Source organism: Tribolium madens, unplaced genomic scaffold, assembly GCF_015345945.1.
Source record: "Tribolium madens isolate multiple individuals breed KSU strain unplaced genomic scaffold, Tmad_KSU_1.1 Scaffold_3;HRSCAF=73;Tcas5.2_LG2, whole genome shotgun sequence".
Classification (NCBI taxonomy): Eukaryota; Metazoa; Arthropoda; class Insecta; order Coleoptera; family Tenebrionidae; genus Tribolium; species Tribolium madens.
The window spans coordinates 4,599,570-4,624,622 of record NW_025401006.1 but is presented as its reverse complement, the minus strand read 5'-3'; the positions used below and the strand labels follow the sequence as shown (position 1 = coordinate 4,624,622).

The following is a 25,053-nucleotide window of genomic DNA, read 5'->3' as shown; positions in this document are numbered from 1 at the left end:
ATTAAATTATCGCAACTGTTCTAATACTGGATTTATTGGCCACAGTATGGCCACTTCTTTGGGAAAAATGAAGCTCGGGTTGTACTTCATCGGAGTTTTTATGTTGTTTGTTCCTGAAATAAATTCGGGTGGATCTAAGAATGACAGAGGAATTCTTTCGCGTCGTAAAAGATATGTGGCTTTCCCGGATGGATCCACGTTGATTGTGAGTTTTTTTTTGTTTTGCTACCTGAAATTACAAGAGGGGTTGTAGTGGGCGTTCTGTATGACGGCTCAAACGATTATTCCCGGAGGAATTTTCACCGAAGGGGTGAATTACGGCGTGTCCTACGATTTGCCTAATAGAACCACATTTCGGGAATATTTCGACGACAAGAAGAATTTTATTCTGAGGAGGAGACATAGGAGAGATTTGTACAGCAAAGCCGAAGTTATAATGGACTCGTAAGTGGGGCATACGTGAGGGTTAAGGGCCTTAGGGAAGGGCGTTACGTGCTGTTGAAATAATGTCACCGAAATCTTTGTTCTAGCTGAACAATTTCTTACATTTTTTAGGATGGGGTTCGACGGCAGGACTTGTATCTATCGTGCTTTATGTGAAGCTTCTCGGATGGGTCGTAAAAGCTCCACTCTATCAGAACAATTGATCCGTCTTGTGTTCAAGTAAGTCATTTAGTATGAAGTTGAAAATTAAAGTGATTGCGAGCGACTTCCGCTTTAAGCGAGAAGATAATTAATCGGTATTGATTGATAGGTTTCCGGGAGAGACCATATCGGTATTCGAACCTGAAGAGCATCGCTTATATCATTCAGCTTATCGCCGAGCACGACAAAACAAGCAACAGGATTGTGCCGACATGTTTCCAGCTTGCACGATATCGCTTGTGGATCTTGCGCTAGGATATTACAACGATTATGCACAGGAAGCTCATCAGCTCACATCAAACGACGATTTATGATTTTTTATCACCCCTCATCAAGTTAATAAAATTTAAAGTAAAACGTGTTTTAATTTTATGCTTTTATACAAAGTCAACAAAAATTAGGAAACCAAGCCTTTTGCTGTAATTGTGTTTTGAGAATGAAATTTTGTTTTGTTTTTAAATTATGCGATTTTTGTTTTCAAAATAACAATTTATATGAAATTTTTTAGACAGTTGTAATCTTTGGGTCATAGTTTTTGTAAAAAAAGGTTTTATAGAAGATTGCTATTTGAAAAAATATTTGCAAAACTTAAAAACAAAATTTGAAAAAATTTATTCTTTAGAAACGTCCACATTTTTAAAGTTTTTTTTATTTAAAAATAGTTTTTTCAAAACAATAACCAAAAAAAAGCAAACAACGTTTTATACGGTCCGTTTACCTGGTATAATTAATACTTTAGAGTTTAGAATCATAGATGATAATTTTAAAATCTATATTGAGTATCAACAAAACATTAATTTTCTGTAATTGCAAAAACAGTAAAATTTCTGAGAAATTACGTTTTTTTTCCTTCTAATTGTAAAGGTGGTTCCTCCAAACATCTTAACAATGATCAAAAAACATTAAGCTTTTAAAATGCATTTGTAGCCATTTGAAACGCCTTAAAATCGACATTTCTTTATTTAATTCTTTTAAGAGTTTGAAAATTTTATTTTTTAGAAACGTCCACATTTTTATTATTTGTAGTACTTTTATTATTTATCAATTAATTTTTCCAAAACAATAAGCAAAAAAAAAACAAAGCAAATAAACGTTTTTTTTAGACATTTGAAACGAAAATCAACATTTTTTTATTTAAACAAGTGTTAAAATTTTAATACTTATGCAGACATAACTTTTTCGATTGATTTGAAATTGTTATCATTTAAGAAAAATTGCTTGCAAAATCTTAGTGAATTCTCGTTATTGCCTAAAATCTTCACAATTTTTGTTTTAATTTCAGACGTATTTCTAATTTCAAACAATGTTTTCAGCGAATCTGTAAGTTAAAATGTGTTGAGTAACATTTTGTGAAAATTTTTGCGATGAAAATGAAAACTGGAAACTATTCAGGACTCTTGTTACTTTCTTATTATTATTGTTTATTATAAGTAGTTGTTGAAAAATTAAGTTTTTTTTTCTTTAGATAGGAAATACAGCTTTATATATTGCGAAATGTTGCAATTAGTAATTTCGAACCCAATTCATTTAGCAAAAGAGTAAAATTTAAAAAGAAATAAAAGAAAAAAAATAAGAAAAAACTGGGCAAAATGTGGTTTCAGAGAGGTAAAACAGTGTAAAAATAATTTGTCAAGTTAAAATGTTCTATTAAAAGAAGTTTTTGTGTTGTTGGCTGATATTAGAAGGTGATCTTAAGAATTTTTAATTAATAATTTAATAAATTTTAATTAATAATTAATTCAGTGTTTTAGTCAAGTGATTGTTTTTGAAGATTTTAAAATTTTGTCAATGTAGCTACCAACTTGTAAAAAAAGCAGATCACCTACTACAACAAGTAATTTTTTAGGATTATTGTAGATTATGGATAATGTAATACTGATTTTTTTTTTGAGTTTTAATTTAATTACAATAATAACAAGCTTTACAGTTTTCTTACAAATTGCAAAATTTTAAATTAGACTTTTGCTGTCTTTTGACATCAGATAACTAACATACGCGTTTTTTATTTATTTACCCAATTATCGTCAACGCAAGAAAATAACAGTGTTTTCTCCCCGTTTTCTCACAGAGTTATTGACTGCAAGATGACACCAGCTCAAAGCCTATTTCGATTTATCATTATCGTAATTTTTACGAACTTTGTCTCCTCTAACGAGCTTTTATCTCGTAAAAAGCGATATCTCGTATTTCCCGAAGGCTCGAGTTTATCCGTACGTATTTAGTTAATTTAACTTAATTTGAAATTTCCATTTTATCTCTTACATTAGCCGAATTTAATTTTCAGATCGCAATATGCATGACTGCTCAAACGGGAATAACTCCAGGTGAAATATTCACTGAAGGCATAAACTGGGGCATCTCGTACGAACTCCCAAATGACACGAAACCGTTTAAAGAACTCTTGGATAAACCGAAGGAAGTGATGCAGAGGCGACATCGGCGTGAACTTTACACGAAAATAGAAACCATAATGCGATCGTAAGTAAATTTTTGTGTCAACTTAAGAGATAACATAACTTGTTTGCAACAACAGAATGGGTTACAATGGACGCGACTGTGTTTTAAGAGCTTTATGTGAAGCTTCACGGTTAAAACCGAAAGGAGAAAGTCTCGTCGATGAAATTTTACGAATCGTGTTCAGGTCAGAGGGCTCCGATAGCTTGTATTTTATAATGTTGATATTGCTGTTTCAGGTATCCGGAGTATAATAAAGGAGATGAGGGGAAACAGGTTCAGTATAATACAGCGGCGAAAAAACGAATCAAATTCAAGGAAGAATGTTTCGAGTTGTTTCCCGGTTGCCCTTTCTCACTGATTGATCTTGCGCTCGGTTATTACTCTACTTTTTATCATTTGGATTTGTTATAAATCACACAATGTAACAATTACTTGAATAAACAAAGTTCCGTTAGCTAACTGTGAATTATTATCTTAGAGAGTTGTGAACTCAAAGTCGGCTCATTTGCATAATCGCGTTTGAAGATGTTCTCGAACAAACTAACTCTTCTACTAATTTTGAACGTGTTTATTGGAAAATTTACCGAGTCAAGTCGGGAAAAAAGAACCTTGATTTGGGAGCCGAGCCGAGGCAGAAATAGCAGATTACAAGTTAGTACAGTTTTATTAATTTCTGGTAATTTTTTTGTGTTCAGATAATTACAGGGATTGGTGTCCCTCTCGACCTCCAATTAGAGACTGTAGTTATCGGTTGGATTATTAAAGGCTATTATAGATTACCGACAAACGTGTCTGATATAAAACCATTCGGGAATGTTTACTACGAGAGAAGGAAACGGTCACTTTCCAGATGGGATATTTATGATCTTTTGGCTCAGATGTGGCAAATGTGTGATTTATTTTTGTTATTTTTGTGGTAATTTATCAAAGGGTTTTTGTTGTAGGCGTGGATTTGGCGGTAAATCTTGCATATTGAGAGCCATTTGTGAGTTATCGCATAGTCCGCTTGATAGAAATTATGGACTTTTTGATGAATTGATGCATGTGGTTTTCAGGTGATTGCGCCCTGAAACTGAAATTTAATTAATGTGTAATTTTTTGCTTGCATGCTTGCAGTCCAAGTACGACGAAGGAAAAAGTGCGATCGCATAGCGATAATGAATATTTTGCTGCGCAGAAGTTGGGTAGGAAGTCCGGGGAGTCCTGCAAAGCGAAGTTTGATGACTGTCAACACAATTTGTTGGATATGTTTACTATTTAATATTTTTCTTCAATAAAGAATTTCCAGAAATCCTCAAGTTTTACATTTTTTTAAAAGTTCTAAAAATACCTAGGAACTTTGCTAGAACTTTAATTAAAGTATGTAGAATATAATTTAAAATTCACGTTTGTGGAATGCTCAAGAATCAAGAATTTATTACTCTCAATTTTTTAAACAAGCAATTAAAAGTCGAAGAGTATAAAACATTTAATTGCAATCAATTAATTTGTCCTAAAAGACATAAAAAAATTATATAAACAATTAAGCTGTTTTGTTACAATTTTAATTAAGCTTAAACTCGGAAAGGTCTAGTCAGATTTTAAATTGGATTACGTATTAACTCAAGCTACAACTAAAATTAATTTCCCTGGACAGAATTCAAATTGTTTTTTTTACAAACAATTTTAATCTAAACTAAATCAAAGTCGAATCTTTTTTAAATTTTTTGATGTTAACAAAGTTGCAATATAAGAAGAATAATAGTTTTCTGACAAAATAAAGCAATTTGAGCTATTTCCAGTCTAATTTTGCTTGATTTTAATACAAAAACCAATCTAAATCAATGTATTTTATAAAAATAATTCTTTTTATGCCCAAATGAAGCAATTTGTGCTATTCCAAATCAATTAGGTTCAATTTTAAGCCAGAAATCAACCTAAATCAATATATTTCAACAAAATAAATGGTTAAGTAACAGTTTTCTGTCAAAATAAAACAATTTGAACTATTTCCAATTTAATTTTGCTCGATTATAACCCAGAAATCTTTTTAAATCTATGTATTTTATAAACATAATTGCTTAAATAACAGTTTTCCGTCAAAATAAAGCAATTATTTCCTATAGATTTTAAGCCAGAAATCAACCTAAATCAATAAATTTCAACAAAGTAATTGCTTAAATAACAGTTTTCTGCCAAAATAAAGCAATTTAAGTTGTTTTTTGATAATTCAAATGAAGACCCAATAATTTTTAGATTACTGATTTAATTATATTATGTATAAATGTATAGTATGTATAAATGAGAACAAAATTAATATTTCTAATAAACAGAGGCTGTCATAAAAAAAACGCCTAAAATTAAAATATTGTTTTCCTATTTTGTTTTTTTTTATTTAATTTTTTTTATTTTAAAAACTGGATTAAAATAAAAAGTCAAAAATAATAACAAAATTTTCAATACTTGTCAAATGCTGCGACAAATTGACAATCAGCCAAATACTCGATTTATTAAGTAGGCAAGAGTTTGTTAACAATTTTGTTTTCCTTTTTTCTACTTTTGTTAACAAAATTTGCGATTTTGAATTGTTATCAGAGTAGATTTTTATTGTTTATTGCAACTTACCCAAATATTGACCGAAAATTTTCAGTTTTTTACTCATGTGGTATCTGTTCTTTCAATGATGCTTCTTCTGACTCTGAATCAAAAAATCTGAAACTCAATATTTGTGTGAAAAGGTGACACTCCTTCTTCTCTAGACTAATTTTAATATCTAAATATTGGATCACAAATTAGTAGCAATCTGATCTACATAACAGTTACTCAAATTCGACGTGAGACAATTTCAAAATTCATTATTTCAGTCTTTTTCGAAATGCCTAAGATTGTCTTCTTCTTAATTGTTTCTCAATTATTGATAATTTCGGCTCAATTTTTGAGATACCATCCTTTGAGTCGAGAAAAACGAACCCTGATTTGGCCCAAAGGCACCGGAGTGGTCCAAGTAATTACCAGTTTTTTCTGCAAAAATATTTACGCTTACTTGAAGGCAATTGCAGGTTTTGGAATCCCAGTTGATTTGAAAAAAGAAACAGTAATAGTCGGGACTGTCTTCAAAGCAACTTATCACGTTCCTGAAAATGTCACTGAATTAAAAGCTCCTTATGTCACTTACGAACGGAAAAAACGGTCAGCAACTCGATGGGACATTTACAATGTATTGTCACAAGCTTTCGAGATGTGAGATTTGAATTTGAAATTAATTAAATTGTAAAAATTTGACTGACTTCTAGGCGCGGATTTGAAGGAAAACCTTGCATTCTGCGAACTATCTGTGAAGTCGCTCATACTCCCCTCGAAAAGAATTACGGATTTTTCCACGAGCTGATTCACACAATTTTCACGTAAGAAAAATCTTGTTTTTTTTTCAGGTAATAAGAAATCGCAATTGTAGACCAAGCAGTACTAACGAAAATGTCGAATTGAATGCTGATAACGAATATTACGCTGCACAATTGATTGGAAAAGAAAAAGGAAATTGCGGAAAAGTCTTTCACGACTGTCGTACAAGCTTATTAGATATGATCACAATTTATGACAACTTGTAGACTGTTTTTTTTTTGAAAATATAAAATCAACAAGTGTCTAGCGGATCAATTGTGTTATTTTGTTTACTCTTGATGGTATAATTGAGACATCAACAGTTGACACTTGGAAACATCGACCTTACACCTAATCCAATATTTAGTTAGTGAGACATTTCCACAATAAAAATTTACTGATTTGATTAAGGTTTCAATAAGACTCAAATTGGAAATGCAAGTATTCGGGTAATTTAAGATGGCAATCCTTACCCTCAGCAACACTTCCGCCAAAATGATTAAGTGTGAGTCGTTTTTGCTCACTTTTTTCCTTTTATTCATAGTCAAGGGAGGAGATAGTTTAAGCCGCGAAAAGCGGACTTTGATTTGGCCACAGGGCGGTAGCAAACTCCTGGTTAAAACGTTTTTTTTTATTTTTAAATAAAATTCCAATTTGGGGAATTGCAGGCTATTTTCGGCGTCGGAATTCCAGTCGATTTAAAACCAGAAACAGTCATCGTAGGAATGGTAATCAAAGCCAACTATAGATACCCCACAAACGTCACCGAACTTCGCCAACCTTTTGTTACTTTTCAACGAAAAAAACGAGGAGCAAGTCGCTGGGATTTATACGCATTGTTGACACAAGCATTAGAAATGTAAGAATTTCTTTGTGGGAAAGTTAAGTTTGTCAATTTTTTGTTAGGCGAGGGTTTGGAGGGAAATCGTGTCTTTTGCGAACTATCTGTGAAGTTGCGAGAACTCCTTTAGAGAAAAACTTTGGACTTTTCGCCGAACTCATTCATACATTTTTCACGTAAGTTAATAATTTTGCTATGCAGGGAGGAAAGTGTCTTATTACAGCCCGACAACTACCAACGAAGGAGTCACTCACCATAGAGACAATGAGTATTATGCCGCCCAGGTTTTGGGCCAGAAGGGCCACAATTGCGAGCAAATTTTCAAAGAGTGCAACATGAATTTAATTGACCTGTTTACTGTACCTGAATTTTTCAATTAATTAATAAAGTCATATTTTTTTATTAGATTTTATTTCCAACAAATCGGGTTACAACCTTCGTTTTTTAATTTTTCTTATTCATGAGAGCATTTTGGTGAATTGCTGAATAAAATTTAGCGGACATTCTGGAAATAACGCCTCGCAATTGTCTACTTCCTTCCCGAGTTTTTCAGCGGCGTGATACTCGCAATTCAGATGATTGTCGAGCGTTTCCCTCGTCGTCGACGGCCTAAAACCACCTTTAAAAAAATTCGATAAATTTCTTACGACTCACGTCAGAATCGCGTGAACAATTTCAGCCAAAATTCCTGTTTTTTTCTCAAAGGGTTTGGCGGAAACCTCGCATATGCTCCTCAAAAGACACGCTTTCCCATCTCCGTAGCCGTTTCTTTCAAAAAAACCCTCGATTAATTTATATGCCACCCACCGGGTCGAAGAACGTTTTTTCCTCGCATAATCGATAGAGGGGTGGGTGTAGTAGGTGCTGTTATTGGGGAGTAAATAAAACGCTTTTACTACTGTTCCCACAGTGATGCTTTGATCTCGTAATTCAATCGGGAGTCCTATTCCTGCAATCATCTTTCAAGGGTTTTATTAATGTTAATACAAGTTTAAATTGATTGCAAAGTGTACCTGGACCCAGTTGATACCTTCCTTCCAGATTAAATAACGTTTTTGTCGCGATAATAACTCACCACTCGTGTCCAAAAGGCCACAGATTGAGTGTATTAAAAGGGTTAGGATTGACAAATTTAGCAGGATTTTCATGATTTTGACAGATTTGCTTAACTTGGAGTGATGTATTAAGTTAAACGACCTTCTGTCGCAGTCTCTTGTGTAAGTAAGAAAGTTAGCGGTTGGGTACTAATTGACAAACGAGAGGAACATCTGGTTGAATTTATTAGCAAAAATTTTTGATCACAATTACAATTTAAGTTTGGTAAACAAATTTGGCGTCTTTGTACACGTAAGGGCAATTATCCGAGTGGTGCTCGCATTTGTTGACAAACGCTTTAAAAAATTCCGATTCGGCAGTTAACGAGCTGAAAAAATCAAATCATTCAAACGTTAAAAGCCGTGATTTATTACCTGAGTATAATGTTACCGATGCCGCAGAAAATGCCACACTTTTGCGCCGCTTTCACCTCCGCGACTCTCTCGCAGATGTATTTGAGGATGCAGGAATAGACTCCACGAAGGGACCTATGGAAAAATCAACCGAAGAATTTTTAACACGGAAACTTACTCATCTGCGATGCCGTCTAATTCGGCGTGAACGTCTCTCTTGAAAAATTGGTGTCTCTTGGGAATTGTCTCCGGGAGGTCGTAATTTATCCTGAAAGTCCATCCATGAGCGAAAATTTCGGTGTAATTTAACATATTGTCTTTGCCGTTCAATCTGACCTAAAAATGCCTCAAATTGGGTGATTTTTTAAGGATGAATACGTACGAAAAATTTGCTACTTTTACTGAAAACAACTTTTCTTTTTACTCGATGTTTGTATTCGGAATTTGCGCCATTCGAAGCGACGATAACACTCAAGAACACCAAACAAGATAATGGCAATAAAAGTTTGACGATTGTCTCGTGCATTATTCCGGAGATTATTTTCAAGATTTTGTCGCGATGCTTATCGATTTTGACACAGAGTACAGTAACATAAATATAGTTTACAGTTGAGTAAACCGGACGATGTAGCGGTTTATTTTTCCAAACAAACATATCTGATTCAATTTCACACTTTTTCCTAATTGGATCATCCGAGATTTCCTTCGAAGATTTCCCTAATTAAGTGGCGCAAATTTCCTCAGATTTTCCGCTCCGTAAATCAACATTGATTTTTGCTTAATATTTTTTACACAAAATGAAACGGGAGCGATCAAACAACATTAATTTTTACTATTTCATTTTGCAACCAAACAAATTCTCGGTTAAGTAAATAATCAAACAAAAATAAATAAATTCTTTTGCTTTTATTGAAACATTTAACAAATACGTGTCAAGTTTTTATCATTAGTTAAACTCTAGTTTGTGGAAATGCAACACGAGATGCTCTTCAGGATAATCCTTATCAATATTTTAATAAATTTCGTTTTTTCTCACGTTACTAAAACAGTCCAACTTAACCCATTAGTGCGAAAAAAACGATATTTGACATTCCCTGAAGACAGCAATTTAGTGGTGAGTAAGTAACACTTTTATAATTCTTTTCGTGAGTAGATAGATGGAGGGAGGAGCTTTATTTTAAATTTTAAAGCCGTTTTGGGGGTTAAAATATTCAGACAAGTATCAGGAGCTCAAGGATTTTAGGATGTGTACATGCAAATTTTGTTCAAGTGTTTGAACGAGAGGGTGAGTCAAATGACACACCATAATTCAAAAACACTGACTTCAACTTAATTAAAATTGAAACACTTTAAGAAAAACAAAATTGTACTTATAAATTTATAATTCTTTGGCTTGTTTGGTTAAAAATCAGTGATTTTGGAATGGTTAAACCTTTACTGTATTCTCCAGATTCGGCGGTGGAGACCTAATCGATAAAACAGCGCTGAAATAAATCTAGTTTAAAGTAATTAAACTTTGTATCTGAAACAATTGTTGTTAATCAAACTAATACATTTAATTTAATTTTAGCTAACTTTATCTCTCCTCAAAGCCTTACTAATTGTCCAACCTCGAGGATGGAACCTTGCGTTGGAAATGGACATACCTTTCAATCTTCCAAGTGACACAAGATGGTTCAAAAAACGAAAATTGCACAAACGCGATGTTTTGTTTCAATTGGAGAAAGCCTTTTTTCAGTATGGTTCAAATATGGGTTCGATGAAGCGTAACATCAGTTATTTTCAGAGGGGGTTTGAATGGCAGTGCATGTGTGAAAAGAATGATTTGTGACGCTCATCATTATATTCATACGGAAGGAAAATCTCTAGTCGCAAACTTCTTATCGGCTATATTCATGTAAATGTTTTTTGATAAGACGTGATTTAGGGTTTGAAGTTGTTATTTATTTTTTAGGTCCTCTGAAATTGATTTCGGAGTGAGATACGAGGATTCCTGTCGTGCCATAACGGCTCTGGAATGCGAAATACCATTTCTCAGCTACATTTTAGGAAGTTTGTTTACCACATAAAAATTATTTGAAGCGGAAACGTGCCTTATTTTTAGAGTTTATTGAGGAAAATGCACAAGTGAATGTGAGCCATCAGATTGAAAACTAGGCGATTAATTTTTCTACTCTATTTAGTTTCAATAAATGCGAAACAAACTTTATATTTATCTGTTGGGTGTATTGTTTGTGTTTTTACTGGCAGTAAATTTTAATAAAAGTCAACAACATGTTTATTTATTCCTAAAATTTAAATTTGAAAAACAGGAATAAATTGTTTTTCTTATCCCTTAAAAGTCCTTGGAAGTAATGTATCAACTAATGTTTATTTCATTTCAAATCAATGTTTTATAGTAATTGTATTTGTTCAAAGTATAAGTTTAGATAATGATAGTGCAACAGTATGTTAAAGTTATATAAGTAAAAGTAATTACAGTCACAAACAGCTTGAAGTTTTGCGAAAATGTTGGGTTACTACAATTACCTGATTGAAATTGGGGGTAAGTTTAGCTTCATCTTTTTTTTTACTTAAAGATTTTTTCTAGATACTTTAATAAAAAATAAATTTTTGTTAAACAGTCCAACACCAAGTTTTGTCTTTCTAGCAATTTATTTGTTGCTCATTTATGTAATTGTACCCCAGTATATGAAAAAGAAAGAACCTTATACACTCAAAACTATTATTTTCTTTTACAATATATTTCAAATAGTTGCTTGCACATACGTTGTTTACCAAGTAAGTGAAGTACGATTACTGAAAAATTTAATACACTATATTTCTAGTTTATGACACCACTTTCAGAACCTTTATATAACTGGAATTGCGATACTTTTACGCACGAAAACACTCCCAAATCACAAAGACGCTTAAAAATCTGTTATTACGTTTTTCTAATAAAAATTGTAGAATTGGTGGAAACTGTCTTTTTCCTAATGAGGAAAAAACTCAACCAAATTTCAGGTCTTCACATTTATCATCATACATCAACATTGTTACTTGTTTGGTTTCTAACGAGATATTATCCAGGTATGTGTTTTTTTTATGTTGGCAGTTTTAAATTTATTTCTTTCAGGAGGACTTACAGCATTTTGGTTTATGTTAAATTCTGGTGTTCATGTCCTGATGTACAGTTATTATTTCGTCACAACTTTGGGGCCTGGATTTCAAAAAGTGTCAAGCTTTTTAAAGCCCATTATGACTCTAGTTCAAATGGTTCAATTTGTTATAATAATAGTTCATGTGTCTCAAATAATTTTAAACCCGAAATGTGGTTTACCCTTTATCGTTTTCGGGATTGTTGTCTTTGATGCAATTTTCTTGTTTTTTATGTTTGCAAGCTTTTTCAAAGCGACTTATCTTCGAAACGACAAGAAGAAAGTTAAATAGAAACAGGGTGTTATTTTTGTAGCCAATTAAAAGTTCTGAAAACGTTGTGTTGTATTATTTATACCCAAATTAAACAAAGAAGTGTTAAAATTTTACTCACATATTTAACCGACTTGTAACAGTTGTTCCAGTTCCATACTGAAATTAATTAGTTACGAGATGACTTTTTTAAAATTTGTTATTTTAGTTTCTTTGATTTTAACGATTCAGTCTCAGAAAACTAAAATTATTCGAAAAAACATTTTTCTTGCTCGACAAAAACGTTATTTAACTTTTCCCGAACGCAGCAACTTTGTGGTAAGTGAGACAGTTTAAAAATAGCTTTATATGAAATAATTTCAGATAAGTATGACTCTCGGTAAACCTTTTATGATGACTCAACCTAAAGGCTTTGTGCTTTGTCTGGAATGCGATGTTCCTTTTCCTTTACCGAGTGATACAAGATTGCATAAAAGTTTCAAAAGAAATCATTACATTCAGAAGAGGGAACTTTTAGCAAGTTTTGAAAGCGCTTTTGATAAGTATTATAATTTTTACTTCACAAAATCGAATGTTTATTCAAATGTGATTCTAGATACGATTTAAATGGTAATGCTTGCGTAAAAAGAATGATATGTGAGGCTCAACAGTTCATCGATTCTGAAACACAGTCTTTTGTAAAAAATGTTTTCCAGGCAATTTTTAGCGAGCCAGAAATTCGGACTAGACCTTGCAACATGTCCACTTTTTCCAATTGCACAATTTCCGTAATGAAATATATTTTAGGCAGTTTCAAATTTGAATAAATTTTGTGTTAGGCAACCTAAAATACAATATTATTTATTTTTTGAATTTGTGTATTTTTCATCGTTAGTAAGTTTAACGAACAACTGCTAACTTCTTAGACAGATAACTTGGTGACAATTTATTTATGTTTTAATCAACACGGAATTAGTTTGTGACAATGCAGCTTTTAACGCACATCTTAATATTCTGCTTAATCACTCTGACTATTTGTCAGTTTACGAAAATAACGCGAAATAATGTTTTTCTCTCGCGAAAAAAACGTTACTTGGCGTTTCCAGAAAAAAGCAATTTCGTGGTGAGTTAAATTTAGGAGTTAATTAATAATTAATTCTAGATTTCATTTTCTTTGAGTAAACCGTTGATGGAAGAACAACCCAAAGGGTTTAATGTCGTGCTTGAGTGCGATGTTCCTTTCCCTTTACCAAGTGGTACAACTCCTTTAAAAGACTTGAAAAAATTCAAAAATTCGCGACATTACAGACAAAAACGTGATATTTTATTAAGTCTAGAGAAAGTTTTCAACAAGTAAGTTTCACCAACTTGGGACTTGTTTTCTACACAGTTTTTCTAGAAATGGACTAGACGGTAATGCTTGTGTAAAGAGAATAATATGTGAGGCACAAGAATTTGTAAATTCTGACCGAATTTCTTTACTTAAAGACATTTTAAAAATCTTATTTTCGTAAGTCTTTGTTATTGTATGTCACTATCGTCGATTATTTTTTTTAGTGACTTTGGACCAAATTACGTTAAACCGTGCTACTACAAGACATTTTTTGAATGTCCGCTGCCACTTATGGAATCCTTTTTATCAAGTTTTTAATGTAATAAATGTGTAAATAAAACTTGTAGTTGTATTACATTAAAAAAAAAAATACACCCATCAGTGATTCAAAGCCGTTGAATTGTCCTACATGTAAAACAACTGATGGCCCTGGCTATTTTTTGTCTTTGGGACGTAAACATTGACAAAGGTAGATAAAAATAACATTTATTAAAACTAGTAGCTTTTAAATGTTAATTAACTATTTTATCACAGATACTTAAATCTGTAATTGTTTCACTAGAAATGCTTTAGTAATTTTAATTTTCCCATACTATAAACTAAACACGAATTTTTTCGTTAGCATATTTGATTGGTTTTATCGTAAACGCAATAAAATTGAAATAAGTCAGTTTCAATTTAAGACTCTCCGAAACAAAAACTAAGTTTTAGTTAAAACTCCTCTCCAAACTTTTAATTAATTATTATCGTAGGAATATATTTTGAGCTAATTTACAAACTTCTTCAACTTTACATGCAAAATAGGTAATTCTAGAAACTATTTTTTGTACAATTTATTTCAAATATACCAGGTGAATAAAAAGTATGAAACCAAACGTTTTTTGCTTAAGCTATTAATTTTTTGAAAAAACTAATTGCTGAATGAATGATAAAGTACTATAAAAATGTGATGTTTTATCAAGAATAAAATTTTTGCATTTTTTTTGAGTATTACAATTTTTTTATTTTTTTTAAAAGGCAGCCCACTATAAAACCAATTTTGTCATAGAGGTTATGATCTAAGGATTACAACGATCTACTTTATATTTAATTAAAAAAAAATTGACGAAAAAAAATCGCTTCACTGAAGAACAAGACAAAATTTCGTTCTCAAAATACGATCACATTTTTTATATTACTTTAATTTATATTAATTAAACCGCTTGGTTCCATACTTTATATTCACCCTATATATTTTGATTGGCAATTTTAGTCTATAATGTAGGTACTTTCTGTGATAATTGTTTTTCGGATTTATGATAATTTATATTTTAGTGTATTACATTTATATCAGATTCTTTTTTCCATTCAAGTGTGTTCTATCAAAAAAGTTTTTAGGTAGAGTTATAGCTTTTAGGCAGGTATTTAGTCCACTTTTTCATATATAGTTGGTATTCAATTGCACCTGTGGAAGCTTTTAAGCAAAAAAATTACAAAATGAAACACAACACTGGACATTGTGCAAACAAAAATTATTACTTTTTAAAATTACAACTGAAAAATATAGTTTTGCTTTAATTTTATTCGTTTCAACTTATTTTTAACCTGAATTTTGGACTACCACCAATACCACCCATTGCATGTTATGTCACATTTTTTCTTTGTATGTTTTTTTACAAAAATTTTCAATACTTGTTTGCATGAAATAGCAACAAAAAGCAAAATATAATTTAAAAAAGTGACCAAAATATAAGCAAATAAATAGAAAAATAAACAACTGTTTTCTAGATTTTAATTATACAAACAACTCGGCTTCGCCTCGTCCGGAAACAATCATGCAAAATGATTGTACTTCGCAAAAAATTGTACTTTAGGTATTTGTAACAAAATAGCTATTTTTGCAGTTATTTTTTAAATAAAAAAAAACGCATGGTTTAAATTGAAAACACGTTATTAAATTTTTTTAAATTGAATTTTGGACTACCACCAATACCACCAACTGCATTTTATGTCCCATTTCTCCTTTTTATGGTTCCAAGTTTTTTATGAGAAAAAATAAAGAAAAAAATGCAACTATACTTTTTATTAGGGAAATTAGTACAATTAATACCTAATACAAAATCAGTCTTATATTTTATACCATATAATTCAAAATGGAAACCAAAAAATAGAAAACTGTATTGTGGATTACATGGTACATTTTATGAGTATTGTGTTGTTAAAAACTCTTCTACAACATAAATAAAATTAGGTTAATTCTATACAACAACAATAATTTTTTCAATCGCAAATTGGTAGAGCCCTGCAATGCGTATATTCCAGGGGTTTCACATGTCTGTCACAAAATCGGTCAGGCAGCGCCATCTCCTGTCCATCTACACACATCACACTTCTCCTTTTCAGCACTTTCTCTCCCTGAAAGTTCCATTTACGCCCGCTTCGTCCAGATGTCCCTACTTACCTCTCTGGAGCACGTCACCGGACAACTCTGCCAAGGACCCACCCACCAGTGGGTCGGACAAGGATCGTCATTACACGTCCTGACCATCATATCGGGGCGTTCCGACCCATCACACGTTATCTCATCCACAATCCTCGACGTCCCATCGACCACCGATGGGACACTCCTTACCGTCGATTCCTGGCACAAGGGTCGGCGCTCCTGCACGCCTCCACCACACGTGGCCGAGCACTGCGACCAGTCACCCATGATCCACGTGTATTTGAGTTGTTGGGTCGTTTCGGGTTTTGAAATCGAGTACTTGTATTCCACGCCCGGGTTATGGACTTTTCCTCTGAAAATTACCTGAAAAACGACAAAAAACTGAAACAACGCTAAATCACAATGTGTGGTCGCATGTGCCGGCAATATTTTCACGATTGCTGCCCGATAAAATGATAAAGGATTGCTAATATTGCTTGCAAAGTTTTGAAAAATTGCACCGGGTTTACCATTATTGCAAGTGATGGAAATTTCAATGAGCAAAAAGGCAAACTCGAATAAAAAAGTAAGGAAAAACGTGTTTCGCCGAATTCAATTAAGTGAATTCCCTGTGTATAATGAATGAACACGCAGTGTAGCTCACGGTAAGGTCGATGAGAAACGACAATATAAATCAAGAGGAAGGAGAAGTAGATTTTCGAAATGACTTACGTAAACGACTATTGGTTCTCGTATCGGACCCGGTATTCGAATCTTCTCCAACTGGTTGTCCCTTTCGTAAAGGGCTTGGGCCCCTGCCACGGTATATTCGCCCGGTAACGTGATGTGACTGCAAAACAAGCAATATCGTGAATTAAAAGACAATATCGTTACAGAGAAGAGGATTCTGGGACGATGTTATCTGATACAAACAAGTTTATTTAAATAACGAAACATGCGCTTTTTAATTTTTTAATTTTTCTTAAAAAATTAGATATGTACTTGTAAGTCTGGTTCGTCGTCAAAGAATGTTTATTGAATTTTTTAATGTCTCAACAACTGTCCTAAGACATAACAAGACAATTTAAAAAAAATATCGAAAAAAATTATTTCATTCACTCACAATGTCAAAGAAAGCACTTAAAAACGCGCGTTATTCCATTTAGCAGGTTTACAAAAATAGAGTAAAGAAAAAAAAAGACAAAGTAAACAAATTTAATTTGAAAACATGTATCTTTATGAGCGGTTGAATTTATATTTTGTTTGTAAAAAATAACAAAACAGAAATTCTACAACTCCTACCTTTTTATTTTGTTGTATATCTTCCAACATTAAAATATTAAAACGATTCCAAAACCAAACTAAAAACTAGGATAGCGGTATTAATATTGAAAAATATTTGTAATTTTCGTAGCTGTTTAACTCTTTCAGGTACACACTTTAATGTATTTAAAATACCGTACAGGTACAGCTATTTACTGGATTTTAAAAATAATCATTTTTCAAGTTGTTTTAAAAAATAGGTATTAAAATAGCACTAACTAACTAACACTTCATCGGTCTATGACCAATTATTTTAGATTTCAGACTTTTTACTTTCTCCGTAAATCTCATTAACTTCATGAACCCCTCACAAAATTTCGTACATTTTTGATAATTTCAAATTATTCTTAATATGAAGTAGTCATGGTCTATTACTTATTCAGTGACATAATAGGCATTAAAAAAATAAATTAATAAAATAAAATAGTAACGAACAAAGAAAAATAACAACAAATAATGAAAACAAAAGCAAACTAAATAATACGTACGATAGCTAACAAAAGTTATTATTTTTTGGAATAATATGCTTGAAAGCAGTTTTTCTGTTTGCCTTAACAAAGAAACACTCTACAAGTTACACACTGGCAGTTACTTCGAGACTCTTGTTGCTTGGTGTTACATAATGCAAGTATCAACGAAATAGAAAAAAATTCAGTGCCACCATTTATGACTTTTTCAATTGAGTACAGTGACGGACAGTGAACTTTGTCCAACCAATTTCCATGACAGAGTAAAAGTGTAAATTAGTGTTTAGGTTTTTCTAACCTTGTTTGAGAACTTTGATGAACATTTATCATGTTGATAAAATGCCCGATATTCCTTATATACTTTTTACCTGTGCTTTGTCTTACATTGCTTGAGGTATAGTACCAATCCATTTTTAGACGATCCAAAATGAATAAGAATTTAATTAAACTTGACAGTGTCAGTTATCATGACAATAAAGTACAGGCTACAGTGAATTTTTGTGAATTCACAGAAATTGGGTGGACGAAATGCACTGTCCATCACTGTACGTCATCAACTGATCAAATTTATCAACAAAGTTCATGTTATTGTTGTAATTTTTGACAACGTCAGGTCATACCATTCATATCTCAAAAAACTAAGAATAATTAAGAATAATACAAAATACAGTTAGTAAAAAGCAAAATTTTATCAATGTAATGTTAAGCGAATGTGGTTACCTACATAGGTTGGAAATGCTCAATGACGTCACGAAGCCTACAAGTCGAAATAGGAAAGTATGTGCCTGATAAACCCAAGGATCGTAATTCTAATCCCAATGAAAGAATTTTTTTTGTTTTGTTTTTTTGTTCCTCTTTGTATTTATAATAATCATTATCCATTATGTGTATATTCTCAAAAAACAATTCAATTTTTTTTAAGTTAAAATAAGTATAAAAATGTAGGTATTTCAAACTTATTAATAAATTGTATAGTTTTCATAATAATTTTAAGTTCATTGATTGTAAATAAAAAAAATGTGGTAAACTCTACAAGAATAATGTCTGTATTATTAAAAATATCACCATTAATGAGCATAACTGCTCAAAAATATAAATTAAGGTGAGTTAAAAAGGTGGGTTAAATTTTGACCCACCGGCACCGTACCGATTCGGCCAAAAATGTGGTGGGTCCCTGAAAGAGTTATTAAATCGACAAAACGCATGGTTTAAATTGAAAAGACGTCATAAAATTTTATTAAATTAAATTGACTAAACAAGAAAATTACTCAAAAATTTATCCATAAATGAAAATTTATATCAAAAACTAATAATTACACAAAGATCAGCGTTTGTCACAAAAACTTTATTCTTTAAGGTTTTTTTAATTTTATAATAAATATTAATTAATCTATGTTAATTACCTGAAGAAAATTAATAATTTGTGTTACTTCTATGCTAAAGATGTTTAGTACAAAAAAAATTGTAAGAAATAATTAATAAGTTTATTCGTTTTCTCAGAGACATTTTGTGCAGCTGACAATGCCCAATGAAATAATAATAATGAAATAATACAAACCATTAGTTTTCTTCCGTACATTAGCATTCTAATAACATTTATTATGAGGAATAGTGAAAACAATAAAAAAAAGTTTACATGCACGTAGCAAACGCTATTTTTTATCTAGTTAGGTACATATTAGATAAAGTTCAAAAGTTAATGTTAAAATATACTCTTAGTAGACTTAGTAGACCTGCATAATGAGAATATTTCAATATACGAGATGAATAAAAAGTATGGAACCAAACGTTTTTTGCTTAACTTAACAAAATAAATTATACTATAAAAATGTGATGTTCTAGCAAGAATAAAATTAAGTTTTAGAGTTCTACATTTTTTTTAAATAGCAACCCACTATAAAACCATTTTTCTCATGAAGGTTATGATCTAAGAGTTACTTTACTTTATATTTAATTTTCAAAAAATTTTTTTTTTACATAAATTACAATTTTGACAAAAAGATCGCATAACTCAAAAACAAAACAAAATTTCGTTTTCAGTTTTTTACATTACTTCAATTTATATTAATTATTATTTTATGAAAGCAAATGATTTAAAAAAAAACGCTTGGTTCCATACTTTATATTCAGCCTGTATATTCCACTAAAATTCTAAGTGAAATAGTTTAGCTGGAGTCGGAAATTTATTGAAAATGATTCAAAGTCTATAAATAAAAAAATAGCAAAACAGAGAATAGTAAGATTGAAAAATTGCCACTGGAGTAAAATGGTCTTTTTTTCTTTTTGTTTTCGAAAAACATATACTGTTATTCAAAATTAAAAATGCTGGACAAATTATCCGGAAATATGGCTGGCGGAAGAGAGGAAACACCTCTTCTACACATTTATTGTGATAATTTTAAGAAGCAAACAAAAAAGAAATTTTGTTCAAGGAATATCCTTATTTCAGAAACGTAATAAGTGAAACAATTAAAAAAAAAATACAATTACGAGTATGAAAATATTTTTTAATACATACTTACAATATTTTGCTTTTGTCATTTGTCATTTAAGCCTTCACTTAGAATGATTAGAATGTTAAATGTCAATGACACAAGTTGTCTTATTTAAACAACTGATCGATTATGAATTTGGGAATTTGCTGATTGAAAAATTCCTTGCCATTTACTTAATGTTCGAATTCGCATCGCTTTATCGTAATTCAAACCTCCCAAAATAAATTGTTCGTTGGATAATTCTCGCCGTTGATGTATTTCGGGCTGTTCTAATTAGCGAAACAATTTTCTCGTAACGTACCGTTTTCCATTGAGATAGAATTTCTTGGCGAGAGCGCTCCCAATGCTGATGTAGTTTTCGGAGTGATCCTTTTCCTCGATGCGGATATTCCGTGCACCGGGTGGTATTACTACAACTTCTCGATATCCCGGAGAGTGGCTCTGTTTGCTGTACAAGCCTTCGATTTTGTCGCATTTCGTCCCGTCTCCTTGACAGATCCCGCACTCATCTTCTTGAGCCGTGGAGTCGACCACCCAGTCGCATCCCACTTTCTGCACGAATTTAAAAACCTTGCTTAAAATTATTTATTGATCTTACTCTGCAAATCCCGGAGATGCAGACGTCGCGCGCCCCCACGTTGCAAGGGGTCCCGTCGGCCGCGAACTCGCCCCAAGGAACGATCACCGTTTCATTAGCGTCGCTGCAGTATAATTGACACGGCTCTTCTGCAAACAGCGACTTATCAATGTATCAAAAAACATATTATTTACCTTGGTCGAAGTAGGGCTGCCACGCGTACTTTTTCCCTTCGTAGGTCTTGTTGTTGTGTTTGGAGCACTGGAGGGCGCGGAATGTGAGGGTGTTGTCGGGGCAAGGATCGGTGTTGCACATCCGGTAGCGTCTTCGCTCTCCAATGCAGAAACGGCCTCCGGCTGTCGGTGTCGGGTGGTCGCATTCTCTTTGTGTGACGGACACGCCGGCACCACAGGTGCGAGAACATTCACTCCAGGAACTCCAGTCGCCCCATCCGCCGTCGATCGCGACAGGGGGCTCCATTATCGGCACGCATTTCTGATCCTGACACCACTGAAACCGATAAAACTATTATTAATTGCTGGTTCAACAGAAATCATTTGTCTCGGATTATAGCGACAGAGATGACACACGAGGGATAATTATGACGGGGATTGATAGCCACAGTGGCATCGATAAGTTCAAACAAGCAACATTTTTACAAAAACTGCAGTTTAATTTAATAAAATTAATAAAAGGTCTCCAAAATATGAAAACACTTGTTTTCCATTCCTTTTCATTATCTTGTAAGACTGAACTAAAGCGAAATTAGGTACGTAGACATACGAAAAATAATGTTAAATATTTCAAAAATTTTCTCAAAAAAGATTCTTCTTCGAAACCGGAGTAGGTCAATTCGACCACCAAATAAATTTAATCCTCTTACGGTAAAAGTTGGGGATTAAGAAGATGAGTCAATTCGACTACCAATACCTGCAGGGGGTTTGAGATTGATAAGTTTTGGTATTTATGATTTAAATAAACAATATGAGAGAGGTAGTTTAAGGTAGTGAACAAATTTGGACTTTGACGGAAGCGGTTTGTTATTAGCAATAATGGAAAATCAAGAAGCACAAAGAAGAAAAAAAGGTTGAAAGTAAAGTAAATTATGCTAATCAAAAAATTCATGAATATAATGTGAAAACAATATCTAGATTCACATTTGTTAAATCAGTATGTAGCAAAGACTTGCCAAATTCATTTAAATTAAATTAAATAAAAATGTTTTAGTTTACTTTCAGTTGATATTTTCTTTATTTTATCCTCCTAAAAGTTTGTGACTGACCAAAAACTGCATTTTTAAAACTTTTGGCTTTCAAATGTGTGGATAAAAAATGATGAAACCTATTGCAACAGTCAGTCTCATAACAAAAACTGACATTTACTTTAATAATTTTTTCAATAATTAATTTTGTTACTCCAAAATATCGCTAAAACAAATATTTCTTGATTTTTCTAGATATCAAGCAACAGTGACTCAATTTATTGTTAAATGCATTCATATTTTTTTATCAAGGTTGAATATTCTAAAATTAATATTCTTAAAGAAAATCTGGAAATAGGACAATACGAGTATATACTATGTTTCCGGATTGAGTTAACTAGAGCAAAAAATTTTATCTTGAAACGAGCATATCTTTCATTATTCTGACTCATTGAAGAGAAAAGTTAATTTTTTTCTTGATTTTTAAATCCCATCACATTCATGGTTTTATTGTTTTGATAAAGATGTCACTTTGATAATTAATTCATTCATTGAATAAAGTATGTTTTTATTAAAAACTTCCTGTTTTTTATCTTAAAGCTGTTTTTAAATTGCCATTTATTAAAAGTATGTTTTTGCAAACATTTTTGTTATTTAACTTTAACTTTGCACGTTTCAGGTGAAGCAAAAAATGTGTTACGTTTGCAGTTTTGGTATAAAATCAAAGATAAAATTAAATTAAGAGCCTTAATATCCACCCCTTTTTACGTTTAAAAGTCAAGCCAGAGATATACATATTTGTAATTTTTAGCATTTTATCTCTTTAGAGGGATGAAATTTTAGCCTCACATTTAAGTACTTAATTAAGATAAGATAGCATAAAATTAAAAAGGCAATTTCATTAGTCCTTTTTATTAATTTTAGCTTAGATGCCTGTTATTGAATTATGCAAAGACTAGGTAAATAAATTAAAACGATATTTTTGCAACGTTTTTTTTTAAAGAGTTGACTGATGTTTTGTAAAATAATATTCATGTAATTTTCCACCCTTGCTTTTAGTCTAGATCGCTCCAAATAACACGAAATCGATGTACAAAATATAATAACAAGATTCATTAAAAGTTTTCATAAAGAAAAAGCAAAATTAATTTCAACTCCAACTCACTGATTAAAAAGAAAATTTAAAAACTTTGTATGATTATTCTTCAAGTGAACGTTCCTGAAATTTGTAATAATCTCAGGTAAAATCAGTTGCAAAACCCGAAATTACTTTGATAATTTATTTACGTTAATAAATAATGACTTGCGCTCCATAAAACGATTAAAGAGGAAGCAATTATGTCGTATGTGTATAGTTAATTAATTGCAAATGCGAGTCCTAGGTGGTCTTTGATAATTTGCATCCAATTTCATAAAGACCTGTTTTGTTTTAATTACTAAAGACGCAATTATAAAAACTGTCTCAAACCTTGTGTTTTCCGCAATAAGTCCCGGGGGCTGCCGGCCTCAGCTGCGTCGTACAAGTGTCATTTACGAGACACCACAACCTCACACATATCTCATCCAACGGCGAGCACACAGTCGTCTCGGCCCCAAATTGAAACCGGCACTGGTAATCCGCGTTGTACATTGCTCCGGGGGGCAGTTCCGGGTATTCGTAGTCTTCATTATCTTCCGGTTCGTCTTGCAGACACAGTCCGAGTCCCTTGCTTAAAAAACGCAAAGCATATTTCAAAACGCCACATAAATTGCGCGAAGGTAATATTAAAAGGTAATTAGGAGTGTCTTTAAATTTATGGTGCTTGTAATCGGAAAAGAGGCACTTACTCAAGAAAGTTGGTGATGTCGCGACGGCTACATCGAGACCAGCTGACCCCCACGGTGTCGGCTTCGAAGCTCGGAGTCATGATGTGCGAGGTGTTGCCCTGCCTGCCTCTACAACCGATTTTTTCAGTGTCGTGGTACATTCCGAAGCTATAAAAGTAAGACTTGGAGTAATTATCGACAAGTGTTGAAAGATTATTAATTATCATTAATGCAAATGTTGGTAAAGATACGCCCACAGTAGGGATTTTTCTCAGACTTATCGATTTCGAATCGAGATAATAGCTTGCAAGCCGACTCGAATAATGTTTTCCAGTTTGTCATGGCTCTTCTTTTTCATTTTTAATTAAGCCAAAAAACTTGAAAAAGGGTTCGAGTCTGATTAATTAAAGAATATGCAAGTTTGATTATCGTCTTATTCAGTGCGAGATTTAACCAAGGGCGGATTTAGAAGTTTCAACTGGAGAGGGGTAGTAATCAAATAAAAAAGTTTTTATAATAAACAATTAAATATAATGATAAAAAATAAATAAACAAATTTATAAACTTCTTTAATAAAAACAACAAAACTAATAAAATATTCAAAAACAACAAATAAATGATAACTGTGATTTAAATCACAAAATCAATCTTTCTACCAGAGTGGGCAGTTGACCAAACAAGGTGTCAAAGATGTTTGGAAAATGGCGGTCACTCTCAGAACTTACTGTAATTTTTTTTATTTGTTGTGCACTACAATAAACTTATTTTATTATTATTATTATTATTATTTTAACTTGACTATTAAAAAAAAGTATACAACTTTTTTGTTGGCTGGGGGGGTAATTACCCCTTTACCCCCCTTGTGTCCGCGCTTGTATTTAACCAAGGAAATCCAATTCTTTGTTATCTCGGTTTTTAAACTATTCTATTCTACAGAATGAACAAGAACGTAATTTTTTTTTTGCCTTATTATAGTTGCCAAATTTTCACTAACAAATATTTTCATTATTAATAATAATTGGAAAATCAAATTTTCAAAAATCTAAAAACAGTTTTACTCCATTGTTTGATGCAATTTTTAGTTGCCTTTGTTACACAGAATAGAAAGTAAAAGTGTCTAAATTGTGTCTTATTCAAACAGTCATGACCTTGTTTTTTAAATTTAACTCCTTGTTTCTTATTCTGTTGTATTTTGATTATAATTCTCCCTTTTTTAATATATGTTTTGTACACCCAAATTTTGTTTATTTAAAATTATTTTAAAGTTTATTTCAAATATAATTTTAAAAATTCATATTAAAGAATTCAA

General features: G+C 32.0%; 12 protein-coding genes across 13 annotated transcripts in view; 9 read left to right on the top strand and 3 right to left on the bottom strand.

The window, feature by feature from the left end:
* The window catches only part of LOC123007336, a 28,208-nt gene extending 27,208 nt beyond the window's left edge, over nucleotides 1-1,000 (top strand). The window contains exons 2-5 of the mRNA XM_044402575.1: nucleotides 46-205; nucleotides 254-444; nucleotides 556-663; nucleotides 755-1,000. Coding sequence (XP_044258510.1) covers nucleotides 46-205; nucleotides 254-444; nucleotides 556-663; nucleotides 755-959 — 664 coding nt within the window. The 3' untranslated portion in view covers nucleotides 960-1,000. The remainder of the gene's footprint in view (nucleotides 1-45; nucleotides 206-253; nucleotides 445-555; nucleotides 664-754) is intronic.
* Nucleotides 1,001-2,052: 1,052 nt separating this feature from the next.
* On the top strand, nucleotides 2,053-3,587 carry LOC123007371. The gene is made up of 4 exons (XM_044402636.1): nucleotides 2,053-2,855; nucleotides 2,930-3,123; nucleotides 3,179-3,286; nucleotides 3,339-3,587. The coding sequence occupies exons 1-4, from the start codon at nucleotides 2,730-2,732 to the stop codon at nucleotides 3,511-3,513; spliced, it is 603 nt and encodes a 200-aa protein (XP_044258571.1). The 5' UTR covers nucleotides 2,053-2,729; the 3' UTR covers nucleotides 3,514-3,587.
* Nucleotides 3,588-3,597: 10 nt separating this feature from the next.
* On the top strand, nucleotides 3,598-4,395 carry LOC123007374. The gene is made up of 4 exons (XM_044402638.1): nucleotides 3,598-3,753; nucleotides 3,798-3,991; nucleotides 4,047-4,157; nucleotides 4,219-4,395. The coding sequence occupies exons 1-4, from the start codon at nucleotides 3,628-3,630 to the stop codon at nucleotides 4,361-4,363; spliced, it is 576 nt and encodes a 191-aa protein (XP_044258573.1). The 5' UTR covers nucleotides 3,598-3,627; the 3' UTR covers nucleotides 4,364-4,395.
* Nucleotides 4,396-5,900: 1,505 nt separating this feature from the next.
* LOC123007373 lies at nucleotides 5,901-6,732 on the top strand. The gene is made up of 4 exons (XM_044402637.1): nucleotides 5,901-6,085; nucleotides 6,131-6,321; nucleotides 6,375-6,485; nucleotides 6,536-6,732. Exons 1-4 carry the CDS (start codon nucleotides 5,957-5,959, stop codon nucleotides 6,687-6,689), a joined length of 585 nt encoding a protein of 194 aa, XP_044258572.1. The 5' UTR covers nucleotides 5,901-5,956; the 3' UTR covers nucleotides 6,690-6,732.
* A 189-nt stretch (nucleotides 6,733-6,921) lies between these two features.
* Nucleotides 6,922-7,683, top strand: LOC123007612. Its single transcript, XM_044402997.1, has 4 exons — nucleotides 6,922-7,077; nucleotides 7,131-7,321; nucleotides 7,369-7,479; nucleotides 7,527-7,683. Exons 1-4 carry the CDS (start codon nucleotides 6,922-6,924, stop codon nucleotides 7,681-7,683), a joined length of 615 nt encoding a protein of 204 aa, XP_044258932.1.
* Nucleotides 7,684-7,705: 22 nt separating this feature from the next.
* Nucleotides 7,706-8,536, bottom strand: LOC123007318. The gene is made up of 3 exons (XM_044402551.1): nucleotides 8,317-8,536; nucleotides 7,958-8,262; nucleotides 7,706-7,912 (listed from the first exon to the last, which is right to left on the bottom strand). The coding sequence occupies exons 1-3, from the start codon at nucleotides 8,449-8,451 to the stop codon at nucleotides 7,762-7,764; spliced, it is 591 nt and encodes a 196-aa protein (XP_044258486.1). The 5' UTR covers nucleotides 8,452-8,536; the 3' UTR covers nucleotides 7,706-7,761.
* Nucleotides 8,537-8,566: 30 nt separating this feature from the next.
* On the bottom strand, nucleotides 8,567-9,800 carry LOC123007317. Its single transcript, XM_044402550.1, has 4 exons — nucleotides 9,134-9,800; nucleotides 8,930-9,087; nucleotides 8,773-8,886; nucleotides 8,567-8,726 (listed from the first exon to the last, which is right to left on the bottom strand). The coding sequence occupies exons 1-4, from the start codon at nucleotides 9,404-9,406 to the stop codon at nucleotides 8,615-8,617; spliced, it is 657 nt and encodes a 218-aa protein (XP_044258485.1). The 5' UTR covers nucleotides 9,407-9,800; the 3' UTR covers nucleotides 8,567-8,614.
* Nucleotides 9,676-11,021, top strand: LOC123007319. The gene is made up of 4 exons (XM_044402552.1): nucleotides 9,676-9,865; nucleotides 10,322-10,488; nucleotides 10,538-10,648; nucleotides 10,706-11,021. The coding sequence occupies exons 1-4, from the start codon at nucleotides 9,722-9,724 to the stop codon at nucleotides 10,818-10,820; spliced, it is 537 nt and encodes a 178-aa protein (XP_044258487.1). The 5' UTR covers nucleotides 9,676-9,721; the 3' UTR covers nucleotides 10,821-11,021.
* A 197-nt stretch (nucleotides 11,022-11,218) lies between these two features.
* Nucleotides 11,219-12,228, top strand: LOC123007316 (elongation of very long chain fatty acids protein 7-like). The gene is made up of 4 exons (XM_044402549.1): nucleotides 11,219-11,296; nucleotides 11,342-11,532; nucleotides 11,580-11,823; nucleotides 11,870-12,228. Exons 1-4 carry the CDS (start codon nucleotides 11,260-11,262, stop codon nucleotides 12,181-12,183), a joined length of 786 nt encoding a protein of 261 aa, XP_044258484.1. The 5' UTR covers nucleotides 11,219-11,259; the 3' UTR covers nucleotides 12,184-12,228.
* An 87-nt stretch (nucleotides 12,229-12,315) lies between these two features.
* On the top strand, nucleotides 12,316-12,985 carry LOC123007320. Its single transcript, XM_044402553.1, has 4 exons — nucleotides 12,316-12,480; nucleotides 12,526-12,704; nucleotides 12,758-12,798; nucleotides 12,858-12,985. Exons 1-4 carry the CDS (start codon nucleotides 12,343-12,345, stop codon nucleotides 12,866-12,868), a joined length of 369 nt encoding a protein of 122 aa, XP_044258488.1. The 5' UTR covers nucleotides 12,316-12,342; the 3' UTR covers nucleotides 12,869-12,985.
* A 141-nt stretch (nucleotides 12,986-13,126) lies between these two features.
* Nucleotides 13,127-13,832, top strand: LOC123007867. Of its 2 annotated transcripts, none has more exons than XM_044403355.1 (4): nucleotides 13,127-13,264; nucleotides 13,304-13,494; nucleotides 13,541-13,651; nucleotides 13,699-13,832. In XM_044403355.1, the coding sequence occupies exons 1-4, from the start codon at nucleotides 13,127-13,129 to the stop codon at nucleotides 13,790-13,792; spliced, it is 534 nt and encodes a 177-aa protein (XP_044259290.1). In that variant the 3' UTR covers nucleotides 13,793-13,832. The 2 variants fall into 2 exon arrangements, with proteins under 2 accessions (XP_044259290.1, XP_044259291.1); XM_044403356.1 differs by having other exon boundaries at nucleotides 13,129-13,264; nucleotides 13,321-13,494.
* Nucleotides 13,833-15,521: 1,689 nt separating this feature from the next.
* Nucleotides 15,522-25,053, bottom strand: part of LOC123007857 (A disintegrin and metalloproteinase with thrombospondin motifs 7) — a 22,821-nt gene continuing 13,289 nt past the window's right edge. The window contains exons 7-14 of the mRNA XM_044403342.1: nucleotides 23,766-23,912; nucleotides 23,407-23,647; nucleotides 20,932-21,247; nucleotides 20,759-20,886; nucleotides 20,462-20,712; nucleotides 16,608-16,725; nucleotides 15,915-16,259; nucleotides 15,522-15,868 (exon numbers count right to left, since the gene is read on the bottom strand). Of these exons, the coding sequence (XP_044259277.1) occupies nucleotides 15,734-15,868; nucleotides 15,915-16,259; nucleotides 16,608-16,725; nucleotides 20,462-20,712; nucleotides 20,759-20,886; nucleotides 20,932-21,247; nucleotides 23,407-23,647; nucleotides 23,766-23,912 (1,681 nt within the window). The 3' untranslated portion in view covers nucleotides 15,522-15,733. The remainder of the gene's footprint in view (nucleotides 15,869-15,914; nucleotides 16,260-16,607; nucleotides 16,726-20,461; nucleotides 20,713-20,758; nucleotides 20,887-20,931; nucleotides 21,248-23,406; nucleotides 23,648-23,765; nucleotides 23,913-25,053) is intronic.

What these genes read in the sequence shown, in the direction of transcription:
- LOC123007371 (XM_044402636.1), top strand. Translation starts at nt 2,730, where the DNA reads ATGACACCAGCTCAAAGCCTATTTCGATTTATCATTATCGTAATTTTT. An exon ending in CCGAAGGCTCGAGTTTATCC is followed by an intron (nt 2,856 to 2,929) that starts GTACGTATTTAG and finishes TTTAATTTTCAG; the next exon opens with ATCGCAATATGCATGACTGC. An exon ending in ATTTTACGAATCGTGTTCAG is followed by an intron (nt 3,287 to 3,338) that starts GTCAGAGGGCTC and finishes TTGCTGTTTCAG; the next exon opens with GTATCCGGAGTATAATAAAG.
- LOC123007374 (XM_044402638.1), top strand. Translation starts at nt 3,628, where the DNA reads ATGTTCTCGAACAAACTAACTCTTCTACTAATTTTGAACGTGTTTATT. An exon ending in GCAGAAATAGCAGATTACAA is followed by an intron (nt 3,754 to 3,797) that starts GTTAGTACAGTT and finishes TTTTGTGTTCAG; the next exon opens with ATAATTACAGGGATTGGTGT. An exon ending in TTGGCTCAGATGTGGCAAAT is followed by an intron (nt 3,992 to 4,046) that starts GTGTGATTTATT and finishes TTTTTGTTGTAG; the next exon opens with GCGTGGATTTGGCGGTAAAT.
- LOC123007373 (XM_044402637.1), top strand. Translation starts at nt 5,957, where the DNA reads ATGCCTAAGATTGTCTTCTTCTTAATTGTTTCTCAATTATTGATAATT. An exon ending in AAGGCACCGGAGTGGTCCAA is followed by an intron (nt 6,086 to 6,130) that starts GTAATTACCAGT and finishes GCTTACTTGAAG; the next exon opens with GCAATTGCAGGTTTTGGAAT. An exon ending in TTGTCACAAGCTTTCGAGAT is followed by an intron (nt 6,322 to 6,374) that starts GTGAGATTTGAA and finishes ACTGACTTCTAG; the next exon opens with GCGCGGATTTGAAGGAAAAC.
- LOC123007612 (XM_044402997.1), top strand. Translation starts at nt 6,922, where the DNA reads ATGGCAATCCTTACCCTCAGCAACACTTCCGCCAAAATGATTAAGTGT. An exon ending in AGGGCGGTAGCAAACTCCTG is followed by an intron (nt 7,078 to 7,130) that starts GTTAAAACGTTT and finishes GGGGAATTGCAG; the next exon opens with GCTATTTTCGGCGTCGGAAT. An exon ending in TTGACACAAGCATTAGAAAT is followed by an intron (nt 7,322 to 7,368) that starts GTAAGAATTTCT and finishes ATTTTTTGTTAG; the next exon opens with GCGAGGGTTTGGAGGGAAAT.
- LOC123007318 (XM_044402551.1), bottom strand. Translation starts at nt 8,451, where the DNA reads ATGAAAATCCTGCTAAATTTGTCAATCCTAACCCTTTTAATACACTCA. An exon ending in AAGGTATCAACTGGGTCCAG is followed by an intron (nt 8,263 to 8,316) that starts GTACACTTTGCA and finishes AACCCTTGAAAG; the next exon opens with ATGATTGCAGGAATAGGACT. An exon ending in ATTGTTCACGCGATTCTGAC is followed by an intron (nt 7,913 to 7,957) that starts GTGAGTCGTAAG and finishes AGGTGGTTTTAG; the next exon opens with GCCGTCGACGACGAGGGAAA.
- LOC123007317 (XM_044402550.1), bottom strand. Translation starts at nt 9,406, where the DNA reads ATGTTTGTTTGGAAAAATAAACCGCTACATCGTCCGGTTTACTCAACT. An exon ending in GTAAAAGTAGCAAATTTTTC is followed by an intron (nt 9,088 to 9,133) that starts GTACGTATTCAT and finishes AGGCATTTTTAG; the next exon opens with GTCAGATTGAACGGCAAAGA. An exon ending in TTAGACGGCATCGCAGATGA is followed by an intron (nt 8,887 to 8,929) that starts GTAAGTTTCCGT and finishes ATTTTTCCATAG; the next exon opens with GTCCCTTCGTGGAGTCTATT.
- LOC123007319 (XM_044402552.1), top strand. Translation starts at nt 9,722, where the DNA reads ATGCAACACGAGATGCTCTTCAGGATAATCCTTATCAATATTTTAATA. An exon ending in TTGGAGAAAGCCTTTTTTCA is followed by an intron (nt 10,489 to 10,537) that starts GTATGGTTCAAA and finishes AGTTATTTTCAG; the next exon opens with AGGGGGTTTGAATGGCAGTG. An exon ending in TTCTTATCGGCTATATTCAT is followed by an intron (nt 10,649 to 10,705) that starts GTAAATGTTTTT and finishes TTTATTTTTTAG; the next exon opens with GTCCTCTGAAATTGATTTCG.
- LOC123007316 (XM_044402549.1), top strand. Translation starts at nt 11,260, where the DNA reads ATGTTGGGTTACTACAATTACCTGATTGAAATTGGGG. An exon ending in TTACCTGATTGAAATTGGGG is followed by an intron (nt 11,297 to 11,341) that starts GTAAGTTTAGCT and finishes GATTTTTTCTAG; the next exon opens with ATACTTTAATAAAAAATAAA. An exon ending in TCTAACGAGATATTATCCAG is followed by an intron (nt 11,824 to 11,869) that starts GTATGTGTTTTT and finishes TATTTCTTTCAG; the next exon opens with GAGGACTTACAGCATTTTGG.
- LOC123007320 (XM_044402553.1), top strand. Translation starts at nt 12,343, where the DNA reads ATGACTTTTTTAAAATTTGTTATTTTAGTTTCTTTGATTTTAACGATT. An exon ending in CCGAACGCAGCAACTTTGTG is followed by an intron (nt 12,481 to 12,525) that starts GTAAGTGAGACA and finishes AAATAATTTCAG; the next exon opens with ATAAGTATGACTCTCGGTAA. An exon ending in TTTGAAAGCGCTTTTGATAA is followed by an intron (nt 12,705 to 12,757) that starts GTATTATAATTT and finishes ATGTGATTCTAG; the next exon opens with ATACGATTTAAATGGTAATG.
- LOC123007867 (XM_044403355.1), top strand. Translation starts at nt 13,127, where the DNA reads ATGCAGCTTTTAACGCACATCTTAATATTCTGCTTAATCACTCTGACT. An exon ending in CAGAAAAAAGCAATTTCGTG is followed by an intron (nt 13,265 to 13,303) that starts GTGAGTTAAATT and finishes AATTAATTCTAG; the next exon opens with ATTTCATTTTCTTTGAGTAA. An exon ending in CTAGAGAAAGTTTTCAACAA is followed by an intron (nt 13,495 to 13,540) that starts GTAAGTTTCACC and finishes CAGTTTTTCTAG; the next exon opens with AAATGGACTAGACGGTAATG.